The sequence below is a fragment of the Colius striatus genome, chromosome 16, assembly GCF_028858725.1.
Source record: "Colius striatus isolate bColStr4 chromosome 16, bColStr4.1.hap1, whole genome shotgun sequence".
In the NCBI taxonomy this organism is placed as follows: domain Eukaryota; kingdom Metazoa; phylum Chordata; class Aves; order Coliiformes; family Coliidae; genus Colius; species Colius striatus.
In genome coordinates, this window is record NC_084774.1 from 8161392 (window position 1) to 8184139 (window position 22748).

At 57.0% G+C, this 22748-nt stretch overlaps 2 protein-coding genes and 1 long non-coding RNA gene across 5 annotated transcripts; 2 read left to right on the forward strand and 1 right to left on the reverse strand.

The window, feature by feature from the left end:
• Positions 1–209: 209 nt before the first annotated feature.
• CDK5RAP1 (CDK5 regulatory subunit associated protein 1) lies at positions 210–7261 on the forward strand. The gene is made up of 13 exons (XM_062008942.1): positions 210–456; positions 899–1002; positions 1444–1478; positions 2188–2288; positions 2522–2732; positions 3513–3633; positions 3899–4129; positions 4372–4469; positions 4589–4644; positions 4755–4885; positions 5718–5867; positions 6267–6401; positions 6524–7261. Exons 1-13 carry the CDS (start codon positions 210–212, stop codon positions 6602–6604), a joined length of 1701 nt encoding a protein of 566 aa, XP_061864926.1. The 3' UTR covers positions 6605–7261.
• Positions 7262–8997: 1736 nt separating this feature from the next.
• On the forward strand, positions 8998–18701 carry LOC133626901 (uncharacterized). Its single transcript, XR_009819831.1, has 4 exons — positions 8998–9067; positions 12447–12774; positions 13393–13565; positions 18321–18701. It is a non-coding gene; the product is annotated as an uncharacterized LOC133626901 (long non-coding RNA).
• LOC133626900 (BPI fold-containing family B member 4-like) lies at positions 15079–22420 on the reverse strand. 3 transcript variants are annotated; one of them, XM_062008845.1, is made up of 13 exons: positions 22350–22420; positions 22055–22148; positions 19899–20022; positions 19412–19600; positions 19142–19318; positions 18550–18682; positions 17927–18073; positions 17400–17463; positions 16844–16904; positions 16176–16267; positions 16056–16098; positions 15389–15444; positions 15079–15226 (listed from the first exon to the last, which is right to left on the reverse strand). In XM_062008845.1, the coding sequence occupies exons 1-12, from the start codon at positions 22403–22405 to the stop codon at positions 15413–15415; spliced, it is 1212 nt and encodes a 403-aa protein (XP_061864829.1). In that variant the 5' UTR covers positions 22406–22420; the 3' UTR covers positions 15079–15226; positions 15389–15412. The 3 variants fall into 3 exon arrangements, with proteins under 3 accessions (XP_061864829.1, XP_061864828.1, XP_061864827.1); XM_062008844.1 differs by having other exon boundaries at positions 15079–15217; positions 18550–18654; positions 18928–19318; XM_062008843.1 differs by having other exon boundaries at positions 18550–18654; positions 18928–19318.
• Between the last annotated feature and the right edge of the window lie 328 nt (positions 22421–22748).

Sequence of the window (22748 nt, forward strand, 5' to 3'; positions counted from 1 at the left end):
TCCTGTGCCCCGTGAGCCAGGGGAAGCTGCTGGGGCTGGGGCTGGGGCTGGGGCAGCTCCGCAGCGCCCGTCGGTCCGTGGAGCGGCCGTGCGGAACGCAGCGCGCGGGGCCGCGGGGCGCCGGGGCCGGCTTTGGGCTCGCACGGCGGCGCCGGCTCCTTCCCGCCCGTCGCCGTGGCAACGCGGCCCGAGCCGGGCCCGGCGCCGCCATGCTGCCCGCGGCGCGGCCGCTGCTCCGTGCGCCGGGGCTGCTCCGGGCCGTGGCCGCCGCTCGTCCCGGCGCCGGGAGCCGAGCTCGCTGCGGGCCGGCGGAGCGGCCGGTGCGGCGCGGGGCCGCGCTGCCCGCGGGGCCCGACCTGCGGCACTTCCTGAGAGGGGCGGCCGCGGGGCAGCCCCGGCCCGAGCCGCAGCCGGAGCCGCAGCCGGAGCCGCGCTCAGCGCCCGGGACCGGGAGAGGTCTGTGGGTCCGTGGTGCCGCTTCCCCCGCAGTCCCGCGGGCCGGGGCCGTGCGGGGCACGTCTGGGGCCTCGAGGGGCGTTTTGGCCTCGCAGGGTCCGGCTCGGTGGCCGCACGCTCGCCGTGCCCGCGGCGGAGCTTTCGGGCTGGGTTGCCCTGGGCAAGGGGCTTTCCTTGGTACTGTTATATCAGCAATAACACGGCTTCTGCTTCTCTACAAGCCGCAAGCCGGAGCTGTTGTATTTCCGAGGCACTCGGGGTTCCCAGAGCCTGCCTTCGGGTTTGGTTTATCTTTGTGGGCTGCCAGCAAAGGGAGCTTTTGTGCTGCTTGCCTGCCTGTCTCCAGCAGAGACTGAGGCTTCCTTCCCATAGAAAAGCTCACAAGGCCGGGTTGTAGACGAGAGCTGAGGGAGGGTTCAGCATCACACCTGCTTTGTTGCAGTGTACCTGGAGACCTATGGCTGCCAGATGAACGTCAACGACACGGAGATCGCCTGGGCCATCCTGCAGAGGAATGGCTACAGCAGGACAAAGGAGGTGGATGAGGTAAAGCACCTTGGCAGCTCCCCGGCAGCGTGGGTGTGTGGAGGCCCAGCTTTTGTCTGGAGTGCAGTCTGCAGGGTGCTGGGGTTTTTGCAGTCTAAGCTCAGCAGAGTGAAGGAAACTACTTCACAAGCCTGCTGGAAAGCTGTGGGTTGTCTCTTTTCTTTAAACTGCTGGGTTCCCTCTCAGCTGGAGAGGGATTGGACACAGCAGGATGCTCCTGACTCATCTTTGAGTTTACTTCTGCCATTTAGCAGAAGATGCTGCTTGTTCTGGTAGTTTCTGGCACCTTTGTGTGTTGAAATCCTGCCTTGGGCAGATCTTCATCGCTGAGTTAAGTGAATTTTGTGGTCTGCTTTTTGGGCTGTCCCTGCAGGGTGAGAATACTTACTACTTACCATTTGCCTTTTACAAGTTCTTCCTTTTTGGTTGTTTCCCATTTAGGCAGATGTGATTCTCCTCGTCACCTGTTCTGTGAGGTAAGGACGGGAAGTTTGTCACTGCTGGCTTTGGGCAGTTCCTAAGGAATTGCTATTTGAAAACCAAGGCAATGAATGTGTTGGGTGAGGAGAAGCCCGTGCAGGTGTGACAGGGCCTGTGCAGGGCAGAGCTGGCTGATGCCACCACGTGGAGCCTTAATTGTGCTATGAACTGCCTCTGCACAGTGAGAAGTTCTTTGTTAGTGTGAGCTCTGTGTCTGCCACGGGCAGTTAGAGACCTGCACAGATCTGTGCTTTTATGATTGATGATTTTTTAAGTAGTTACGTGTCTTCCCTTGCAGTGACTGTCTCTCTCTAGTACAGGGCCTGCACTTCACAAGTCTGGGGAGTTCCTTCAGGGGCAATTGGGGCTGTAGATGTGTTGGGAACTTTGTGCTTTCTGGGTGCAGAAGCAGCAGGTGCTGGGAGGCACTGCTGAGGTGGCTCACACGGGCTGCCTGAGGCAGACCCCTCTGCAAGGGCTTAGTCCCTGAGTTGTGGCTGCAGTGCAGCTGCTTCCAAGCGAGAGAAACAAGAGCAGATGAGAGGGTCCAGATGTGATCCAGACCCCCAAACGTCCCTTCTGTCTGCCATCAGGTGGATGAATCTCTGTTCTGAGTTGAATTCTCCTCTCAGAGCACTTGGGCAGCTTTGGCTGGGGGGCTGTTGGGGTGTGACCCTGGGAAGAACCCCTGTCTGCTGTCTGCAGGGAGAAGGCAGAGCAGGCTGTGTGGAACCGGCTGCAGCACCTGAAGGCCCTGAAGGCGCGGCGGCAGCGGGCTGGCTCAGCACTGCGCATCGGCATCCTGGGTACCCCACATCCCCTCCTGCTGTTCCACATCCCCTCCTGCTCTGCCACATCCCCCCCTGCTCTGCCACATCCCCTCCTGCTGCATGGGCCGCTCTGCCACATCCCATCCTGCTGTGCTTCCTCTTCCCTCTGGCATCACTCACCCTCTCCTGCAGGGTGAAAGCAGCCAGTGGCTAGAGGTATAATGGAGGGTGGGCACCTCCTGATGAGAACCCTTTTCCTTTGGTGGCAGGCTGCATGGCTGAGAGGCTGAAGGAGGAGATTCTGCACAGGGAGAAGCTGGTGGATGTCGTGGCAGGCCCGGATGCGTACCGTGACCTGCCCCGGCTGCTGGCTGTGGCAGGGGCTGGCCAGCAAGCTGCCAACGTCCTGCTCTCACTCGAGGAGACCTATGCAGATATTCTGCCTGTCCAGACTAGTGCAGGTGGCACAACAGCCTTTGTGTAAGTACCATTTTCTCCTGTGTGTGGTTCTGTGGCTGTGGTTTTGGGATGCTGCTGTGCAGAACAGTCAGTGACAGCTGCCCAAGAGATGCGATGCCTGGTTGCACTCGCTCCCAGCAGCCCAGAGGCGTGAGTCTGCCAGACTCTGCTGCTGCATCGCTGTCAGACTGAGCCCTGGAGAGGCTGCCCTGTGCTCTGCCTGGCTGTGGGCTCCTCTTATGCCCTTTTTAGAGTGTTGATTGTCTAATCCTGATGCTGCACATCCCACTGATGTCTGTGCCTTTCTGAAGTCTCTGCCTCTCTCATCCCCTGCCTTCTTCTGTGTCCTGCTCTGAGTTCTCCTATTTAGTTCTTCTCTGCCTCTGTTGGTTTTGTTCCCAACTGTTTAGTTTTGATAATAAGATTCCCAAAGGTGAAATCAGACTCTGCTCTGTGGCCACAAGAGTAGGGAAGGTCAGTGTCACCCTCTGTGGGACAGGATGCAGAAGGATCTTTCATCACTGCCAGATTGCAGTGTGTGTGTCTGTGCCTCAGTAGTTGCCTTCCAAGTTTCTTGGAATTGTGTATGAGATGATAGGTGTGAGCCAGGGGTGAGCAGGAGGCAGCTCTGGCTGGAAGGGTGTGTAAGGGGCAGCTGCAGAGCTGCGGTCAGAGCTGGTGCTGCAGGCCCAGGGAGGTGGCTGAAGGCAGCAGTGCCAGGCTGGGTCAGACCGGGGCAGGATGCAACGTGGATGATCCTTCTGGAGGGGCCATAGCACGACCTGTACCTCACCTCTGCAGGTCTATCATGAGGGGCTGTGACAACATGTGCAGCTACTGCATCGTGCCCTTCACCCGCGGCCGCGAGCGGAGCCGGCCCATCGCCTCCATCCTGCAGGAAGTGAGGATGCTGTCAGATCAGGTGAGGCACAGCCTCCTGCCCCTGCCACCGCCCCTGGCAGAAGGATGGGGCTGGCTCTAGGTGTCTGCAGTGGTACCTTCCCCTGTGGAGACGGGGTTGCTGCAGAGTCTCACCCATGGCTTTTCAATTCCCTTTGTAATGCTGTGAGCCAGGGGAGGGTTTCCCTTGGACACTGCCCCTTGAACAAAGAGCCAAGCCCTGGCTGCCCTTGCAGCTGCACCATCCTGGCTGGGCTCTGTTTCTTCCTCTCTGTTTGTGTTTGTAGGGAGTGAAAGAAGTGACCCTTTTGGGTCAGAACGTCAACAGCTTTCGGGACACGTCCGAGGTGCAGTTTCAGCCGGCTGCTGCCCCCGCCCTCAGCCGTGGCTTTAGCACGGTCTACAAAGCCAAAGCAGGAGGCCTGCGCTTCGCACATCTGCTGGACCAGGTTTCTAGGATTGATCCGGAAATGAGGATCCGTTTCACCTCTCCACACCCCAAGGATTTCCCTGACGAGGCGAGTGTGACATGAACACGTGGGCCTCTGCTTGCAGGCAGACAGCTCTGAGCCGCCGGGTGGGGGCTGTGCCTCCTCCCTCGGGGAGTGTGGAGTCGCAGAGTGGGAGCAGCAGCTCCTGGGAGGGGGGAGCGTTTGTGCTAAAGCTGACAGCTTTGTGATTTGATGGCTTCTACCTGGGGAAGACTCTTCCCCTTGGCATCCTGGTGGAGTTGAGCTGTTTATGATATTGTCCATTGCAGGTCCTGCAGCTTATCCAGGAGCGACACAACATCTGCAAACAGCTTCACCTCCCGGCCCAGAGTGGGAGCACACGGGTGCTGGAGGCCATGCGGCGAGGGTGGGTGCTCTGTGCCCTGCCCTCTGATTCAGGGCCCTGCCTTCTGGTTCAAGGGGCTGGTTTCTGCTCACCCACGGCCCAGTTTTCTCATTAGCGAATCCATGTGGTGTTGATTGCAGATACACCAGAGAAGCCTATTTAGAGCTTGTGCAGCATGTGCGTGAGTCCATTCCAGGTAAGGCCTCCCCTTAGCTTAGTTGAGCTCTTAACAGATGAACCTTCCTGTCCTTTCTTGAGTGTTTTTCTCTTGCTCAAGGGAACTGTAAAGCTGTGTCTCTGTTGCAGGAGTGAGCTTGAGCAGTGATTTCATCACTGGCTTCTGTGGAGAGACAGAGGATGATCACCAGCAGACCGTGGCCTTGCTGCGGGAGGTCCGCTACAACGTGGGCTTCCTGTTTGCCTACAGCATGAGGCAGGTGAGTGCAGGCCCTAATGAAGACTGTTTGTGCTGAAGGTGTCTCTGGACATCTCACCTGAGTGCTGTTTCCCACAAGAAGATACTGAAAAAAGTCTGTTAGAAATAACACCCAGGGGCTCGTTATAGTGGTAGGTTTTTTGCTGGCACGCAGGGAGATGTGTTGCTGCAGGAGCCACTTTTGGGCTGAAAGGCTTCCAGCTGCCTGTGTGAGTGTCAGGGTTGGTTCCTGAGTGGGTGACCTGGTTCTGCAAATACTCCAGTGACTGCAGTGAAGCAGCCCTGTCTGCACAGACCTGCCTGCAGGAATGCTTTTCTTTGTGATGGAAAATGGTGCTAATGTAGCTGGGCTGGAGCTACAGAGACTCCCTCAGCTGAGTCTGGAGAGAACTGGTGGATTTTCAGAAGGTATTTCCAGGAGAAGAGTGGATATTGGGCAAGTGTCCTGTAGAATTGTCCCCATAGTGTAAGATGCTGACAGGGAAGAGGACAGAGGGTTGGGAAACATAAGGAAGCAAAGGAATATGGATCACCTTTTAGTACATGGGACTGGAAGTAGCAGAGTCCATCACCTGTCCCTGTGCACAGGCAGCCAGCAGGTGTGTCTCACAGAGGAGATGCCCAGTGCCCAGCATCAAACCTTCTACCACAAAGGTGGTGCAGGATGAGTGTGAGCAAATAAAGGCTGTTGCTGGTGCCCAGCACCTGAAACACTCCTTGAGATTCAAACCTGGAAAGCTGTTGCTTGGAGAGCAGCCAGGCTGGCTGGGGTCAGACAAGCTTCTGCTCTCAGACTGGTTGTGGAGGGGCCACACATTTCATGTCTGTTACAGAAAACCCGGGCCCACCACCGCCTGCAAGACGACGTGCCCCCAGAGACGAAGAGGCGGCGGCTGCAGGAGCTCATTGCTGTGTTCCGAGAGGAGGCTGCAAGGGCCAACGAGGCCATGGTGGGCCAGTCTCAGCTGGTGCTGGTGGAGGGGGTGAGTGTGCTTGGAAGAGAGTTGCCCTTCTCCCCTCTTGCTGGCCAAGAGGCTCTCGGGCTGCACAGAGCAGCCATCAGCTCGGCCTTCCCTCCACACTCTCCCCACACCACCCTTGGACCCCCACCCTGTGTCTTCACAGAAAGCCTGATTTTTCCAGAGCACTGAGCTGAGCACAGGGGGGTAGGATACGTTAGAAACACCTCTGGCCAAGCACTGAACCAGAGCAGGCTTCCAAACGTTGGCATTGCCGTGTGGGTGTCCCCACAGCAGCTCTGGCCACAGGCCTTTGTTATGTGCTGAGCTTACCGGTGTGGGACGTGGCAGTAGTGCTCAGTGCGTTCCCCAGGCAGCGAGTCACAGCTGTTGCCATGCAGGTAACTCTCCCTGTCCTTTCAGCCCAGCAAGCGCTCTGCCTCTGAGCTGTGTGGGAGGAATGATGGCAACATCAAGGTGATCTTCCCTGACACCGAGGCGGCTGCGGGCGGCGGGGCCCCGGCCAGAGCCCGGCCTGGCGACTACGTCCTGGTGAAGGTGACTCTGCTGGGCTCCTTTCCTCAGGCTCTTCTTGCACAGCAGCTGCTGCCAGGGAGAGACTAAAATTAGAACAGATCCTGCCTTTCTGTTCCTGAGGGCTGTGGTGCTGTTTCTTTCAGGTGACCTCTGCCAGCTCGCAGACCCTGAGGGGAGATCTGCTCTGTCGGACGACCCTGTCCCGCTCCACTCTGGCTCACTGAGGCTTCCCTGCTCCCTGAGCCACTATCCATGCTCCTGGAGGCTTCCCTGCTCCCTGAGCCACCATCCTGCTCCTGGAGGCTTCCCTGCTCCCAGGGCACAGAAGCAGCACGTTTTCTCCAGGAAGAAAGGAGGAAGTTTGGTCAGGTGGAGTTGGGGTACAAACAGGACCCCTATTCAATATGTACATTACAATACAGATAATATATGTATTTGTGTTTTGGCAACAACCTGCCTCTCCTAGATCTGTGCAAGTTTGTAGGCCAGAGGGATGGAAGCTGTGTATGGGCTTCCCAAAGCCATGGACTGTGTGATCTTGTATTTCCCCTTGCTGTTGGGCCTGGCTCACCCTGTGGGTCTGCCCTGGGCTTTGGCCCCTCCTGATGCAGCCTGGCCTGAGATGTGTGTGTGAGAAGCAGGTTGCTCCAGCTGGCTCTGTCAAATCCAGGGGCTGCACAAACTGGTAGTGCCTAGAAAATACCCCTCCAGTAACTGCTGGAGATACTGCAAAGGGGCAAAGAGAAGGCTGGGATGAATTCTTTCCCAATATTGGTAACTTCCCTCTGTGGAAGATGCTTGGAGAGGCCCAGTGAGAGCCCTCTGTGTCTGTGCAGTGCCAGGTGCCTCTGAACAGAGTATAAAATGATGTTGAACCTGCATTCATGGTGCCTGATCTGTTGTGTCTGAGGGTGAGGGAATGCAGCCTTGCCCTTGTCCTGGGGTTAGAGAGGATTTCCCTGTCCCCAGGCCTAAGGGGGTGCATGCTGAGGACTGGCTGTAGCCAGGGGCTCTCTGAAAGCTGTAGGTGCAGCTTTGTCATCCAAACATTTGTGGATGCTCACTGGAGGAGAGGGATGGTTGTACCCACTGAAATGGGCAGTAAATCCTTTGTGTGCACCTGACACTTGCTTGTTTTTGTCAGCCTGCAGCTTACCCTGGCTGCACTGTGTTTTATTCTGTCCTGATCTGCCAAGTCCATACAGGGCCCTGTAAAGCTGCACTTGCAAGTGAGCTCTCTCTTATGAGATGTGAGAAAGAATCATCGCTTTTGGTAATGATGTTATTAAAAGAAATCATTGTAAAAGGCTCTGTCTGGTGGGAAATGTGGAAGGAGCAGCTGATGGACTCTTAATGGAGCAGTCAGGACATGAATCTGCTCAGTTTCTAAATAGACATGAAAGGGTTTTGCTCGAAAGCCTCTCCTGCACAGCTCTGTCTGGGATGTAATTGTATCCCTTTGAAAACAGCATGGCTCACTGAATATTCATTAGGCCTCAGATGATGAAACAAATACATTTTGCTGATTATCTCAGAGCTGATCCTCCCCTCAGAGCAGTGACTCTGCACAGTCAGCAGCCAGCCCGGGCCCTGAGGTGCCAACAAGCACCTGGGACTGCTCTGCCCCCCAGAATGGGGCTTCACAGCTCGGGTCTGGGGCCTTTGCTGCGTGTGAGGCTGTGCCCAGAGAGGCTCTGAGGGACAGGCAGCTGCTTGGGGTGCAGCCCTGGGGCAGCAGCAGGATCGGCCTCATCCTTCACAAGCGGCCAATGCCAATGTGAACGGGCCAGTGAAGCCAGTGGCCCAGTTCCACTGCCCTGCAGCATCTCTCAGCTCATTTTTTCCCCCACAGCCCTGAGGCTGTGGCCCAAGCCAGGACCCTGGGAAGGGCTGACTCCCCCTGGGTGCCCTCCCTGCTCCCCACTCTGGGGGTGGCTGTGTGTGGTTTGCAATCAGGGTTTTAAGAGCTGGAGACTAATGAGGAGGAGAGCTGGGTTTTCCATCTTGATGAGAAGGGGATAACACTCACTGCACAAACTCCCCAAGGAGCTGTAGTGCTCACCATTTGCCTCACCTCCTTGGTTTTATAGGCCTTGGGCATGCAGGCTGAGGTGTGGAGGCAGCGAAGCATCCTTAGGAAGTGCTCACAGTGACCTTGGAGGCTGAGCGAGGCGTTTCTGCCTGACAGCAGCCAGGTGCTTTCTCCCAGGGGCTGGAGGTGGGATGCAGTCTCTGTATTGCTTGGCAGAAGATCTGCTCTCTGAATTCTGCTGTTGGGAGGCTGAGCTTGGGTCCTGTGTCTCTTCTGCCTCCTGCCTGCTCCTGTTTGTCTCTTCTCCCATCCTGAGCAGAGCTGAGAGACAGAACTCACAGGGCTTTAAATCTCCTACCTGTGCCTTCTGCCTTCAGGAGCTACAGAGAATTCACAGCTCAGTGGTGGAAGGAGTTGGATTTGCTGGGATTGCTCCTGCTCTAGAGAAACACAGAGCCAGGGGTTGCAGCCAGGCTGCAGTGACTGAGTGCTGCCTCAGCCCTCTCACACCTGACACTCGCCTGGGGTTAATCTGGGTTCTGATTGGAGCACAGAGGCTCCTTCTGAGCACAACCTCTGCTGCCAGAGCAAAGCAGCTCCAGGGGCCTGTTCTCCTTCACTCCTCTCTGGCTCCCTCCTGATCTGCAGCCTGCAGGTGAGTGTTGGGTGTTGGTGTTGCACAGCAGCTCACAGCCCCAGTGGCAGCAGTGCCTGTGCTCTGCCCCATCCCACTGCTGCTCACAGGGGTGAGGAGGGACACAGGTCCCACTGCAGCAGAGCCACAGGGTTTGGCTTGTGTTATCTCCCAGCCTGGAGCTGCACAGGCCGGGCTGGGCTCAGACAGTCCATGCAGGAGTGACAGAACCCTGCTCAGCCTCTTCACGCCCCTTCCTTCCCAGTGTCCCTCTGAAGAGCACAGACCCTTCTTGTGCCTCTGCCCAAGCAGAGTGTCCCGGGTACAGCTCAGGAGGCGTCTGGCAGCTCAGCATTCCCAGCTCAGGCTGTGCCCGGGGGCAGCTCCTGAACCCGCTCGCAGCGGCTCTGCGTTGTGCTCGGGGAGCTCGGGCAGCACCACGGACACTCCAACAGCCTCACGTGTGGGGGCTGCGGTCAGAGGGAACCTGAGCCTGTGCTCCAGAGCCCATCAGAGGGAACCCTTCGTCCTGCGCTCGCAGGAGCGACAGGCGGCAGCGGGCGCTCTGAGACAGGGCTCGGCTGCTCATCGCTGCCCTTTCTCGGCCTGAGGACGATCCCAGAAGATGGCCCTGGCTGCGGGGGCTGCCCTGACCCTGCCCTGCTCCCTGGTGCAGGGCTCAGAGCAGCAGAGGCAGAGGGTTATGCTTTGCCCAGGGCGGGCTGTGCCGTGTCACGTCCTTCCCCAGAAGCCCCGTGGTCTGTGAGCCGTTTTCCCTCTGCACGTCAATGGAGGGAGAGGTTGATGTTTCCCCTGATGGCAGCCTGTGAGCACGGTTTGCTGGAGGTCAGCTGAGGGCCTGTGCTCTGCCAGCGAGGTGGCAGCTGATGAGAGGCGTTGCCTGAGCAAGGGGCCGAGCAGCCTGCGGGGAAAACGCCTTCCTGCCCTTTTCTCAGGGGTTTTCACTTTCACAGACAGGCTTCACGCACTTGGCAGCCCTTCTCCTCCTCTTCCTCCCTGCAGCAGTGCTGCTGGGGGCTGGGGGGTCCACAGGGTTTTCCTTTGGGTGGCTTTTCCTCATGGTTGCTGCAGTGACCTCTGCGTCAGGCTTTGGGACCCCATGCAGTGTAAACAGCTTTTACAAATGTTTCCCATCTCTAAAGTGAGTTAAATCTTCAGTTTGCTCCCTTCTGGCTCTGTCTGGGGTTGGGTTCCAGCAGGAAGGTCACAGCTGCTCCCAAAGGTCCCTCTGCTGCCGAGGGCAAATGCTGCACTGTGCTGGCAATGCACTGAGCTCTGCCATGGCAGCACTGGGACCTGCCACAGCCCCACTGCAGCCCCAGCACAGCCCCAGCCCCTCTGCTGCCCCACTGCTGCCCCAGCACAGCCCCACTGCAGCCCCACTGCTGCCCCAGCCCCTCCTGCAGCCCCAACACAGCCCCAGCCTCTCTGCAGCCCCACTGGTGCCCCAGCACAGCCCCAGCCCCCTCTGCAGCCCCACTGGTGCCCCACCACAGCCCCAGTCCCTCCTGCAGCCTCATTGCTGGCCCCAGTACAGCCCCAGCCCCTTCTGCAGCCACAGCATAGCCCCAGCCCCCTCTGCAGCCCCTCTGCAGCCACAGCATAGCCCCAGCCCCCTCTGCAGCCCCTCTGCTGCCCCAGCACAGCCCCAGCCCCTCCTGCAGCCCCTCTGCAGCCCCAGCACAGCCCCAGCCCCCTCTGCAGCCCCTCTGCTGCCCCAGCACAGCCCCAGCCCCCTCTGCAGCCCCTCTGCTGCCCCAGCACAGCCCCAGCCCCTCCTGCAGCCCCTCTGCTGCCCCAACACAGCCCCAGCCCCCTCTGCTGCCCCAACACAGCCCCACCACTGCCCCAGCACAGCCTCAGCCCCTCTGCAGCCCCACTGCAGCCCCAGCACAGCCCCAGTCCCCCCTGAGCCCACCCCACAGCTGGGCTGGCTGTGTGGGTCTGTGACCTGCCTGGCAGTGACAGGGGCCTGATGCTGAGTGGCAGCTCTGATTTCTCAGGGTTTTGTGAATTCAGAGTGTATCTTGCCAGTCTGTCACAGTCACTGCTGTTCTCTGGGGCCTGGGAGTCCTGTGGCTTTTCTTCCTCCCCTGTGAGCAATTTATTTCCTTTACTGACAGCTAACTATTGACTTCTGGTTCTGCTGAAGATGAGATGTCCTGTCTCATCAGGTTTAAATTAGTTTTATCTTTAGACTTTCCTATTAATAAGCTCTCATCATGGTGTCATTACTTGATATCTGTTTTCTGATGGTTTCCATTAATGGCTCTGTATCTTCACAGATATTTTTACAAGTAATTTTTCCCCTGCTGCCTGAGTTGTTTCACAGTCAGACTGAGACCAGGGACGTGGAGACAGGCAGCCACTGGGCAGAGGGAGCTGTGGAGGGGCCGAGTGCCCAGGGCAAGGTGATGGGTTGGGGGGGATTGACCCACCCTCCCTGGGACTGGCTGCAGCCCCCTCACCCCCTGCTGCCATGCTGGGTGCAGGGGTCAATACAGAGGTTACAATGCCTCCTGTGAGGCTGAGGTGCTCTGTGTGTGTTGTCCCCCCACTGCCCAGATCCCAGCTGCTGCAGGCAATTAAGGGAATGATTTCACATTGTTCCCAGGTGGGGTCTGTGTTCCTGAAGCATCTTCCACAGCAGTTGGGCACAGGCACGGGCAGAGCTGCCAGCCTGGGTGAGCTGGGGCTTCAGGGGTTCTCTCATTGTGTCAAATGCAAAGCTCATTGCTGTTGAAAACACCCAAATCTCCTTAAGACCAGGAAAATGCACCCTCTGGGCTTCATCTCCAGGAGTCACTGGCCTGGGGTGAGGTTGGGGGGAGATGTGGGGCAGAGGATTTAATGCAAGAACCTCTTTTCCCTGAGTATCATTCTCATTAAGGAGGAGGAGAAAGGTGCCTGATTGTGTGAGAGGGAACCCTGGTCTGACAACAGCCTGATGGAGGGTGGCATTTCTAATAGAGCTGTCAGGGTGCTCCAGGGACACTTGTGTCTGCTCTCTGCACAGTCAGGTCACAGAGCAGCGCTGGCTGGCCCAGCCCTGGCTGTTGGCTCCTGCAGCAACTCCAGCTGCAGGCAGGGCAATTTGCAGCAGCTCCTCCAGCACTGGGTTTGTGCTGATTAATATTCAGCACACTGCTGAGAAAATGAAAAGCCAGACAGAATGGTCCTCCTCCCCTTTCTGCATCCATGAGGATGCCAAGGGTAATGGCTGAGGCACAGACACAAAAACAAAGTGGCTTTTGGTCAGGCTGATACAGGGGCTTCTGAGCCAAACAAGGTGCTCCCTTTCCTGTGGGTTATTTGGCCCAAGTTTTTAACCTGTTTCTTCTTTCTGTGTGTGTGACGCTGTCCTGTTGTTTAATTACAGCCAGCTTAAAGAAGAGCAGCAGGAGGTTTGCTGTGAGGCTGCCAGAACACACCAGTGGGCATCACCAAACCCCTGCTGGGACAGGGGGAAACTCCTGACAGGCAAAAGGAAAAGGAAAGGAATCTCCCCATGATTTCTAGATCAAAACTCCACTTTGCAAAAGGCTTTCACTGTTGTCAGGGATGCTCAGAAGAAAGCCCAGGCCAGCCAGGAGCAGTGGGACCCCCTGGCAGAGCCCGGGATCCTGTGGGCAGCAGGAAGATGCCAACCCCTGCATCCTCCACAGCTGCACCCACTCAGCAGGCTCCTTTCCCTGCCCCAGCTGCAGGTAATGTGTTTCTCTCCATCCTTCTGGGGCTCTTTCCTCCCCTTGCTCCCTGGACAAGCCTGGGAGACCCTCAGACCTGTGTTCCTGAGGTGGGGCTGGGTGCTCCTGTACACAAAGCAGCTTACGAAAGAGAAGGAGGAATGCAGAGCTCTGGTGCAAGCCCAGGCTGCTGTTTGCCTTCAGGGCTTTGGTTTTACATCTCCAGGGGCCAAAGTAAAGCCTCTCCTGGCAGGCTCAGACCTCATGTTTCCCTGTTGTGCAAACAGAAGCTGGCTGGGAGCACGATGATGTGTGTGCTGTCAGCACAGCCCCGTGAAGGCAAACACAGAGCGAGGTGCCCTCCCTCCCAGCACCCACCACCAAGGACACAGACATCCCCCAAGGCACCTTTTGCCATTGATATTGGTGCCTCACAGCTGAAGGCTTTGGGGCTGATGGCCACCTGCCCCTTGCTCTGTGGGAGGGGACGTGGCACCATTCCACCTGGAAGGATTTGGGGTTGGCATTCTGGGGCTGGGATTGCTGGGGAAGTCGTTGTGCCTGTCTCTGCAGTTACCCACAGCTGTTGACCCTGGGTTGGGAACTGGCTCTTTCATTCTGCTCCTTCTGTTTCACCAGGAACTGGAAAGCAAAGATGCCCAACGAGGCGTTAGGAGCCACATCCTGCCCAAGGCAGCACCATCCAGGCCTGGCCCTCTGTGCCCCTGAGCACACACAGCTGCTTGGCACGAGGAGCCCTTCCCAGAGCCCTCAGCTGGACACTCCAGCAGCCCCAGCTTGGATGGGAGCAGGTTGGTGCTCTGGGGACAGGGGACAGCACAGGGTGCAGGGTGGTGGGGGGGATGAGCCACAGCTGGGGGCTGAGGTCTGTGCTGAAAGTGTCACCCTGAGCTGGCCTCAGAGCTCCCAGCTGCTCCTGTGCACTCCCAGCTCCTGGCACTCCCCATTTCCCACTTCCCAGCCCCTCAACTGCTCTCATCACCTTTTCCTTTGGATGCCCTTCACCAGGAGCAGCTGATCCCTGCATCCCTGGGGCTGGGGTTGGCACAGTGGCCGTGCTCTTGGCTGGAGTGACCAGCTGCAAAGTCGAGGGCAAATGCAGGTGAGAGGCAGGTCCCATCCCCTCCTGAGCACTGGGAGTGGGGCACTGGGGAAGAGCTGGGGCTCCAGGGCCTGTGTTAGCTCAAGCCTCCTGTACCCAGGGGCTTGCTGGCTCTTGCAACTCACCCCCACACCACGTCCCAGGGATCCCAGGGACATGTTTGCTCATGTCAAACAGCTCCCAGCTCACTGGCAACAAGCAGGGAGCAGGAACAGAGAATAAAAGAACCAGCAGCTCAGGGACAAGGGCAGAATAAATCTGCATAAATACAAATGAGAGGAATGTTTATTTCTAACAGTGACCACATTTCTGTAGCTGCTTTAACGTGAGAGGCACAGGGTGGCAGGGCTTGGGCTGGGCTCTGGGGCTGCAGCCCATGGTGGGTCCCCACCTTCCAGCACATTTAGCTATTAAATATTCTTTGCATGTGAGTTGCTCCTGTAGCTGATGGGAGAGATAAATAACAAAATCCTTCAGCAGTTTGGAAAGGACCCAAATCACGTGCTGAATGCAGATGAAGAAAAAGCCTTTTGGTTGTAAGAAGTAACAGAAGGGATGTGAATCCACCTCACCCACCATGAAACACAGCCACATGCACTTGGAGATTACAAGGCAGGATAGCATTTGCTCTGATCAGCTCAAAGCTTAACTGTGTGGGAACAAATCAGCCAAGTCCAGGGCTGGATTAGACTTCAGGGCTCTTTGTTTTAATGGTGTGAAATCGCTGGGAACAGCAGCAAAAATCTCCCTTTGAAATGGCAAAGCAATCAGGACACAGGTGAGCAAAGACAAAGCCTTTCCCTTTCACCAGCATTTGGCTCTTCTCTCTCTTTCCATCTTGGGAATTGGTGCAGTTGGTGCAAAGTCACCAAAGTCACAAAGTCCCCGTGGGGCAGCTGAACCAGGGAGGCTCCTCTGTGCCCAGCACTCACCTGTTCCAAAACACAGCTCCAAAACACAGCCCTGGCCCCAGCCACACTCAGCTGTGTGAGGAAAGGCTGGAGGGTTGGGGCAGGACCTTTGGCAGTGATTGCCATAACGAGTGGCTTATGGCCAGGACAGCTGAGAGGGCACAGGGACAGGACCTGGGGCTCCTGCCATCAGCACAGCTACCCATCAGCATGATTAACACTGGCCTGGCTAGCCCTGGGCACAGTGAACCAGGGGCTGCACAGAGTCACTACAGGCTGAGAAGGCTGAAATGCAATGCAGAAGAAAGAGTTTATTTTCTTGATTGTGTTTCTCCATTTTCATGTCTATTTTCTCTGTGTGTTGAGTGATCTTCCTCCCTCCCTCCTCCTCCTTCTGGGGTGCAGCAGTGGGAATCACCTTCAGGGGTACCTGGAAGGACTGTGGAGCTGAGGTTTCAGGCAGCAGTGGAGCTTGGAGTGACAGCCCCATACTCCCCCCTCATCTCACCCAGCCCAGGCACTGGCATCAGCACCAGCACTGGCACCAGCACTGGCCTGCCTGAGCTCTGAGCCACGTCCCCAGCCAGCAGATCCTCCTTACCCCCTGGCACTGCCAGCCCCACGGCTACGGAACGCTCCCGGCCTCGATGCCCGTGGCTGTGGGAGAGGGACCCGGGTCAGTGTGCCCAACCCCCCCTGAGCCCTGGCAGCCCCCCACAGTGCCCACTGTGCCAGCAGCCCCAGAGCCCCTGGCTGTCTGGGCAGAGCTGATTTAGCGCCCTGAGCAATCCTCCTCCAGGGAAGCTGGGACAGCTTCCAACGCTTCCTTCCACCCTCCATCTATCAACTCTGCCTGCAGATGAAGCTGAAACGCTTCCCATCACCTCTGCAAATGTTAATTAATCCTTACAGCCTCCTGCAGGCCATTACTCACTCCTATTAAGTAAATATTATTAAATGCTTTTATGGGAGGTGAAGTGACTGTTCCAGGGCTGTGCAGGGCACAGGGAGGAGTGCACAGGCTCTGTCTCGCCAGGGAGCTGCTGAGCACACGAAGCAGCTGAGGTGGAGCTGGGGGTGTCTCCAAAGGCCAGGGACATGGGACCATGTGGGGTGCAGGTGCTTTGTGGGGTGCAGGTGCTTTGTGGGCCTGCCCTGAGATGCATCAGCACCCCACAGCTGTGACTGCACCCCAGGACCATGCAGACCCGCTCCAGGGCTGCATCCCCCCGACACAGACCCTCTCCTGGCACCAGGGCCAGACTTACTCCTGAGGAGCCAGTCGATGAAGACACTTGGGAAAGGAGAATCCTGCAAAAAGCCAAGGAGTGGTTAGAGGCTGCAGCTGCAGTGGCAGCATGAGGAGCTGGGCTGGGACATGGCCCTACCTGCAAGTTCAGCTCCACAGACTGCTCCGATGTCAGCGGCAGACGGGGCAGGGCTGAGTAGATTTTCCCCAGGAGCCCGAAGGAGATGACACCTGGGGAGAAGGAGAGGCCACTGGGGCTGGGCAGAGGCAGCTGCCCATCCCCAGCCCCACTGGCAAGGGGAGAGTCTGGCAGAGCCTGGGGCCATCCCCAGCACCAGGGGAGGATAAACCCCATCCTTCCTGTGGGCCTCAGAGCTCTGGGGGTTCCAAGGTGCCCAAGAGAGCTGCTGGGCTGGAGCTTTCTGCTGCATCACACAGGAAATACTTTGGATCCATGGGGACAACACTTGCAATGAGGCAGCAATTGTGTCTGCACAGGACCCAAACTGAGCAGAGCTGGGGAGAGAAGAACCTGTGTGCAGGGCTGCAGCAGCTCAGGTCTGGCTTCAGCTGGAAAACCAGCCCCAAGAACAGCAGCACTGTTGTGGTTTTGGATATCAGGCAGGGGGAGGCTGCCAGAGCGGCAGCTCAGCCAGCAAAGCAACACTGCTCCTGCCTTGTGCAGAGCTGCTCCTGCCTTGTGCAGAGCTGCTCCTGCCTTGTCCCCAGGCCCCCGCTGCCTGGGAGATGGATAAACACCAAACCCCAGCGTCACTCTGAGAGGGAAAAGGAAATGGAATGACTTACGGTTGAGGAATTGCAGCTCCATATTGATGATGCTGACCCAGATGTTCACTACAGGGCAGAGCTGCAACGGTAACAAGTGACAGCTGTGGTGAGGATGCCATGGGTACAGCAGCACCTTTCCCTGACATCACCAGGGTTTCACAGACTCAAGTTCCTGGAGCAGAGTTTCCTCCATGGAAAAGGAAAAAAAATAGCAATACAAATTGTTCAGGCCTGTCCTCAGGACAGCAGAGGCTCTATTTAACAGAGTAACAGGTTTCCTAACAAGCACTTTTCCTCTGGGTGAGGCTGTCACTCCTGCTTAGGGCCCTGCTCTGCACCAGGAGGCGGCTCAGAAAGCAATTGGTCACAGATTACCCCATAACTCTGCATGATGGAGCTGGAATTGCTGCTAACAAATGCATTCTGACTGTAAGGAAGATCAAGGAAGCGTGTAGGGTTCCCTGATGGCACATGGGTGTGTGTCTGTGCCTGCACCTAGAGGGGTCTAAATGTGCTGGGGATGCCAGAGCATGGTGTCACTGAAGGGCAGCTTCCTACACTTGCAGGCACTCACCACGGCAGGCACGAGAGCCTGAAGGGTAGGGTTCAGAAATCCGCTCACCACGTTGCTGAGGAAGCTGGAAAGGGATAAAAACCAGACAAAAATTAGCAGGGAAGTTGTCAAAATCCAGGGCTCAGCATCAAGGCAAATCCAACCCCCTCTGCTGCTCTGCAATGCCTTGAGCAGGGCAGAGGAGCCCCTTTGTCTGCTCTCATCTGGTGCTAAAAGATGCTGCAAACCCACAGCTCCCCCAGGCTTTAGCAGGAACTAGAGATGCTCAGGACTTTGCTACCTGGTTGTCAGAATCTGATTGTTAAGGGGGAAATCTGTGCCCAGAATTGAGTCTGAAATTTTGCCCCATTGCAAACTTGCCAAGAGCTGACCCCAGCCAGGGTTGTTTGTTATTTGAGCTGTCTCCCTGTGCACAGACCAATGCCCCAGCTCAGCTCCTGTGTGTGATGAATCCACCCTGAGAATCACCTTGGGGCTGCCCTGAGCATCTGCTCGGTGTGACGTGAGCCCTGCGCTCCCACACTCACCCCTTCTGCAGGTTGACCTTGAAGCCACCCATCAGGCTGTTGCAATCCTTCACCACCAACTTGAGGTCTCTGGGGCTGTCCTGGGTCAGGGCAATGTGGGATGTGATGTTTGTTTCTATTGAGGATCCACTCAGATACTGAAAAATCCTGAAAGATAAGGATGTAGCCTGGGGGGTTATGGAGGAAACCAAGGCAGCACAGAAGAGCTGAATCTGCAGACGTGGGCTGGGGCAATGTTTTGGGCTCAGGAGAGGCTCCTGGTCCTGTGAGCAGATCATTGAAGGCCCAGGGTGAAAACAGACACAGCAGGTTTTCCAGGGCAGTTCTGCCTTGATGGGGAGGAAGGACAAGAGGCACAAAGGAGCACAGAGCCTTTGCTCCAACTTGTCCACAGGAGAGTCACGTCCTCTGCCAGCCCCTGCAGACTGAGACCAGGCCCTTGGAGGACAGCTGGGCACGTCCCCAGGGAGAGGCAGCAGCACAGCACGGAGCTTTCATCCATCACCCTCTGCTTGCTCAGCGTCTGAGGACATTTCTCCAGCCCCTGGGAATGTCCCGTGCACCCCACCACCCTCAGGCCCTCGTGGCCTCTGTGCCCTGGCTCACTCACCAACCCTGCTCACCCTGGCAAGCGCAGTACCAGCCTGGAGTACAGGTTCAGCACCAGCTCACCCCCGGGGAGGATCTTCCAAGACACTCGGGCGTTCTCGAGGTTCAGCGCCTTCAGCCTGGGGGTGACACCACAGGAAACCCACCCTGAAAAGGCAGGACCAGACCCTACAGTCCCATCTCTGCCTGTTAATTGTCTGACCTGTATGGGTATTCTTAGTTAAAAGTGGAGGTGGGGAAGGGCCAACCCCCACTCCAAGAAAAGCCAACTTCAGAGCAGCACCAGGTTGCTCAGGGCTGTCTGCCTGATGAATCTTGACCACCTCCAAGAGAGGAGAGTCCCACAGTGCCCATTGCAGTGTCACTATGACTGTGCTGCTGCTCTGACTTACCAGGCAAGAGCTGTTGACTTGGAAGGGATTCCATTTTTCAGCAGACCTCCACTCAGCAGTCCTCCTTCACCCAGAAGTCCTCCTTCACCCAGAAGTCCTCCTCCACCCAGAAGTCCTCCTCCACCCAGAAGTCCTCCTCCACCCAGAAGTCCTCCTCCACCCAGAAGTCCTCCTCCACCCAGAAGTCCTCCTTCACCCAGCAGACCACCGATACCAAGTAGACTTCCATTGCTTAGGAGATCTCCTTTTCCAAGCAGCCCTGTGCCAAGCAGCCCTTTCTCTCCAAGAGGGTTTATATTGCCAAGAAGACTGTTGCTGAGGTCACCACCACCAACAGCTTTCCCAGCAGGGATGCCTGTGCCGAGCAGACCACTGCTGCCAGGTTGTCCTCCTGCAACAGTCAGATCTCAGTTACTGTTCTGGTTTCCACTGCCCAGAAACCCTCCTCTCCCAAGCACACCCATGCCAAGTAGACCTTTCTCACCCAGGAGGCCTGTGCCAAGGATGCCAGATCTGCTGGGTTTATTGCCTGCGTCACTGGCACCTCCACTTTCGCCTGTGCTCGGGCTTGCCTTGCCAAGGAGGCCGGTACCAAGCAGCCCACCTTCACCTAAAGGGCCTGTGCCAAGCAATCCAGCTGTTCTGCTGCCAAGCAGACCGGTACCAAGCAGACCTGCACCAAGGAAATCCCAGTTACTCATCAGGCTTCCACTGCTGGAAAGACTTGATTGATGAGAAGGGTTGATCCAGTTACATTAGGCTGATGTGCTCATGAGGTCTCACAGGGACCCCTGAGCACCCTTGCACAGAGCTGGGCTCGCCATGGAGCTGAGCCTGCCAAGGAGCAGGTCCCTGCTGAGCATAGGGATACTCCACAGCCCAAATGTGACACAGGACACATCAGGATGGAGGCAGGCATGTGGTCCCTGTGCCATGAGACCCCTGGGAAACACGACCACCACCCAGCTCACCATCTTTGGGTTGCTGTGGGTTCAGCCCAAGGGCACTGCCCAGGTTGACGAGGCCTTGGGAGGTGGGCAGGAGGCCCCCAAGAAGGATGAGACACCAGAAGAGCAGCATCTCTTGACCTGGCACCTGTGGAGAGACTCACATCAGCCCAAGCACCAACACATGGGAATCAGCAGCCTGGGCACCGGTCTGGTTCTCCATCCTTCACATGGGCCTCCCTGGCACGGTGGGCAGGTCTCCCCCTGGACATCCCCCAGGCACCAGCCCCAGGGGACCCACAGCACCCTTTTCCCACCCAGAGAGGTTGAACCACTTCTGGTTTTCAGGGAGCAACCGCAGCACGGTGACATGTTGGTGGCATCTCCGTGGCTGCCTGGGCTGACCCACAGCAGGTCTGGGGGCCTGGCAGCGCAGGGAAGCTTGACAGGAGAAAATGCCACCTTGAAAGGAGCAAGAGGGATGGAGGTGAGGCAGAAGCACCTTGTACAGAGACAGACAGATGCTGTCCAACCACTCTGAAATAGCCCTGAAAGAAGAACCCTGAGAGGGGCACAGCGGTGAGACAGGGTGTGTGTCGCTGCCGTGTCCTCCCTGCTGCAAAGAGCACGGGGTGTCTTTGAAGCCCAAGTCAGAGCCAAAATCAGACTCACTTTTCCGTGGGCAGGTTGTTTGTTTTTCTCATCTCTCAGAAGAGCCTGTTTTCTCTCTGTTTGATCTGCCTCTAGTCAAAAGGCACCTTCAAGGAGCTCACGTTCCCACAGGAGCCGAACTCCTCAGGGTTCCAACCAACGCTGTGGAGTGTTTGTTTATGCCCAGAAAGGTGTTTGCAGAGAAATGAGGAGAGCTCTGGGTCCCAGAGGGAGCAGCTGCCTGCAGAGCCCACAGCTGAGCCCGACCCCTGCATCCTCTGCTGAGACAAGCCCCGTGTGGGCTGCAGCCTGCAGAGGTTCGGCCCTGGCAGACAGCGATATTTAGGTCAGGCTGAACAACTTCGTTATAGCTCCAGATACTTCAAAAAAACCCCCTTCTATGACAGTTCTTGGCACAATTAAATTAGACTTTAATTCACTAGACTGTCTTTTCCATTTTCCCTTTGATCAGCATGTAATGATGCACAGCTCCTGGAGCTGTGCTTATTGAACAGGAGAGAAACAGAGAGGCTTGAGCAGCTCCCATCGAAAACCGTGTCAAATAAAATCAGTGGGATTTGTTGGAGGGTCTCTGCAGGACGTGAGGAGCATTGCAAAAGGGCACCAAAATGGTTGGCAGGTCTTTTAGAAGAGCTCTCAGAGATAATATGTGAGCTGTCTCTGCAGCCATTAACAACAGCTATGGGGCTGGTGCCCCCTGAAGCTGAACACGGGCAGGGCTCTGCAGAGAAACACTTATTTACACCAGCTGAGGTGAGATCTGATCAGCTGAAAATGGCTCTGAATTCTGGTCACCAAGATGATGAAAGGAATCCCAGTCCCTTCTGCTTGGTCGTTGTAACAAACTCCCCAACAACATGATGTGCAGCTTTATACTGACTTGTATCAATAAACCTCACACTGATTGCAGTAGTATAGAGTTTAACTGTGACAGCTTCTCTCACACACACACAACTGTCTGCACACACAGCTGTGACAGGGTCCTGCCTATCTGCTCACACCATACCTCCAGGGGCCCCCCAACTTCCTTGGAGGCACAAAAGCCAGTGAAACCGTTCAGAGAGTGGCCAAGTTGGGTGAGAAAGACCCAAGACTATCAGCCTCCATCCCCCACGGCCCCCCAGGCGAAAGAGAGAGAAGCCCTAATTTCCAAGCGACAGCAGGGACAGGTTGTGCCTTTGTACAGGCAGATAACCTCACCAAATGGTTCTGTAACTCTGCACCAAACACAAGCCAAGCAAGTTGCTGGGTCGGGGGCACGTTGGTGGTGGAGGATCCCCCGTGCCCAGCACCGAACGAACATCCCTCCGTTATAACACCTGGCCCATCCCACACGGCAAACAGACCCAAATGTGGGCTCTGCCGGCTTTAAACATTAATACTCATCAATGATTCAATGCTGCTACAGGAATCAAAGGAAAACAGCATTAAGACTCTTGCTTTTAAAGGCGAGTTCCACCTGGCTGTAGGTCACGGAGCAGGAGCTGCGTGGCCACGCTGCCTCTTACCTGGAGCCTTTGATGTGGCGATGCGGCTGCCCACGGCCTCGCAGCCACTGAGGCAGCAGCTCTTAAATAGCCCAACTGCAGGAACCAGGAAAGCCTGGGGAGGGATGGGGCAGTGAGAGTTCCCCTTCGCTGGCTCTGTGTGAACCCTGAGCCAGCCTGACCCAAACGCCGCACGAAGCGGCACCGGAGCGTGGCTGGGCTGGGCTGGGGGCCACTGCACTCCTGCGTGGCTGGGGCATGGGGCCACCCCGCTCCCTGGGGCTCAGCACCCCCTGCACCCTCTGACAGCACATACCTGGGGCAGCTGGAGGGTCTGGCCAGGCAGCCCTGGGCGCTGGGGCAGGGGCACATGTCCCTGGGCAGGGGATGCTCTGGATCAGGCCCCTTCCAGCCCTGTGCCTGCGGCTCCCAGCGTGGCTGGCAATGGCTGTGGCACGGGCTGCGGCACAGGAGGCTGTTGCTGCTCGTGGCTATTCGGTGTCTCTCTTGCTTTGCTCTCCCAACGTGGCCCAAGGCAGAGCAGGGGGTTACCGGTACCCAGCAGCCCCTGGCCAGAGACTCCCCACACCCCCAGCTCTGCTGCCAGCCCCAGGCACAGAGGCTGGCGTGGCCACAGCTCTAGTGCAGATGCAGACAGCCCTGCTGAGGCAGAGTTGGAAACCTCACAGCCTCCCATCTCCCCTCTGTACCTCTG

Coding starts and splice junctions, on each gene's coding strand:
- LOC133626900 (XM_062008844.1), bottom strand. CDS start 22,405: ATGTGCCCCTGCCCCAGCGCCCAGGGCTGCCTGGCCAGACCCTCCAGC. Junction 22,149..22,349: donor AGACCCTCCAGCTGCCCCAG/GTATGTGCTGTC, acceptor ATCCCTCCCCAG/GCTTTCCTGGTTCCTGCAGT. Junction 15,445..16,055: donor CATCGACTGGCTCCTCAGGA/GTAAGTCTGGCC, acceptor CCTCTCCCACAG/CCACGGGCATCGAGGCCGGG.
- CDK5RAP1 (XM_062008942.1), top strand. CDS start 210: ATGCTGCCCGCGGCGCGGCCGCTGCTCCGTGCGCCGGGGCTGCTCCGG. Junction 2,289..2,521: donor ACTGCGCATCGGCATCCTGG/GTACCCCACATC, acceptor CTTTGGTGGCAG/GCTGCATGGCTGAGAGGCTG. Junction 4,130..4,371: donor CCAAGGATTTCCCTGACGAG/GCGAGTGTGACA, acceptor TGTCCATTGCAG/GTCCTGCAGCTTATCCAGGA.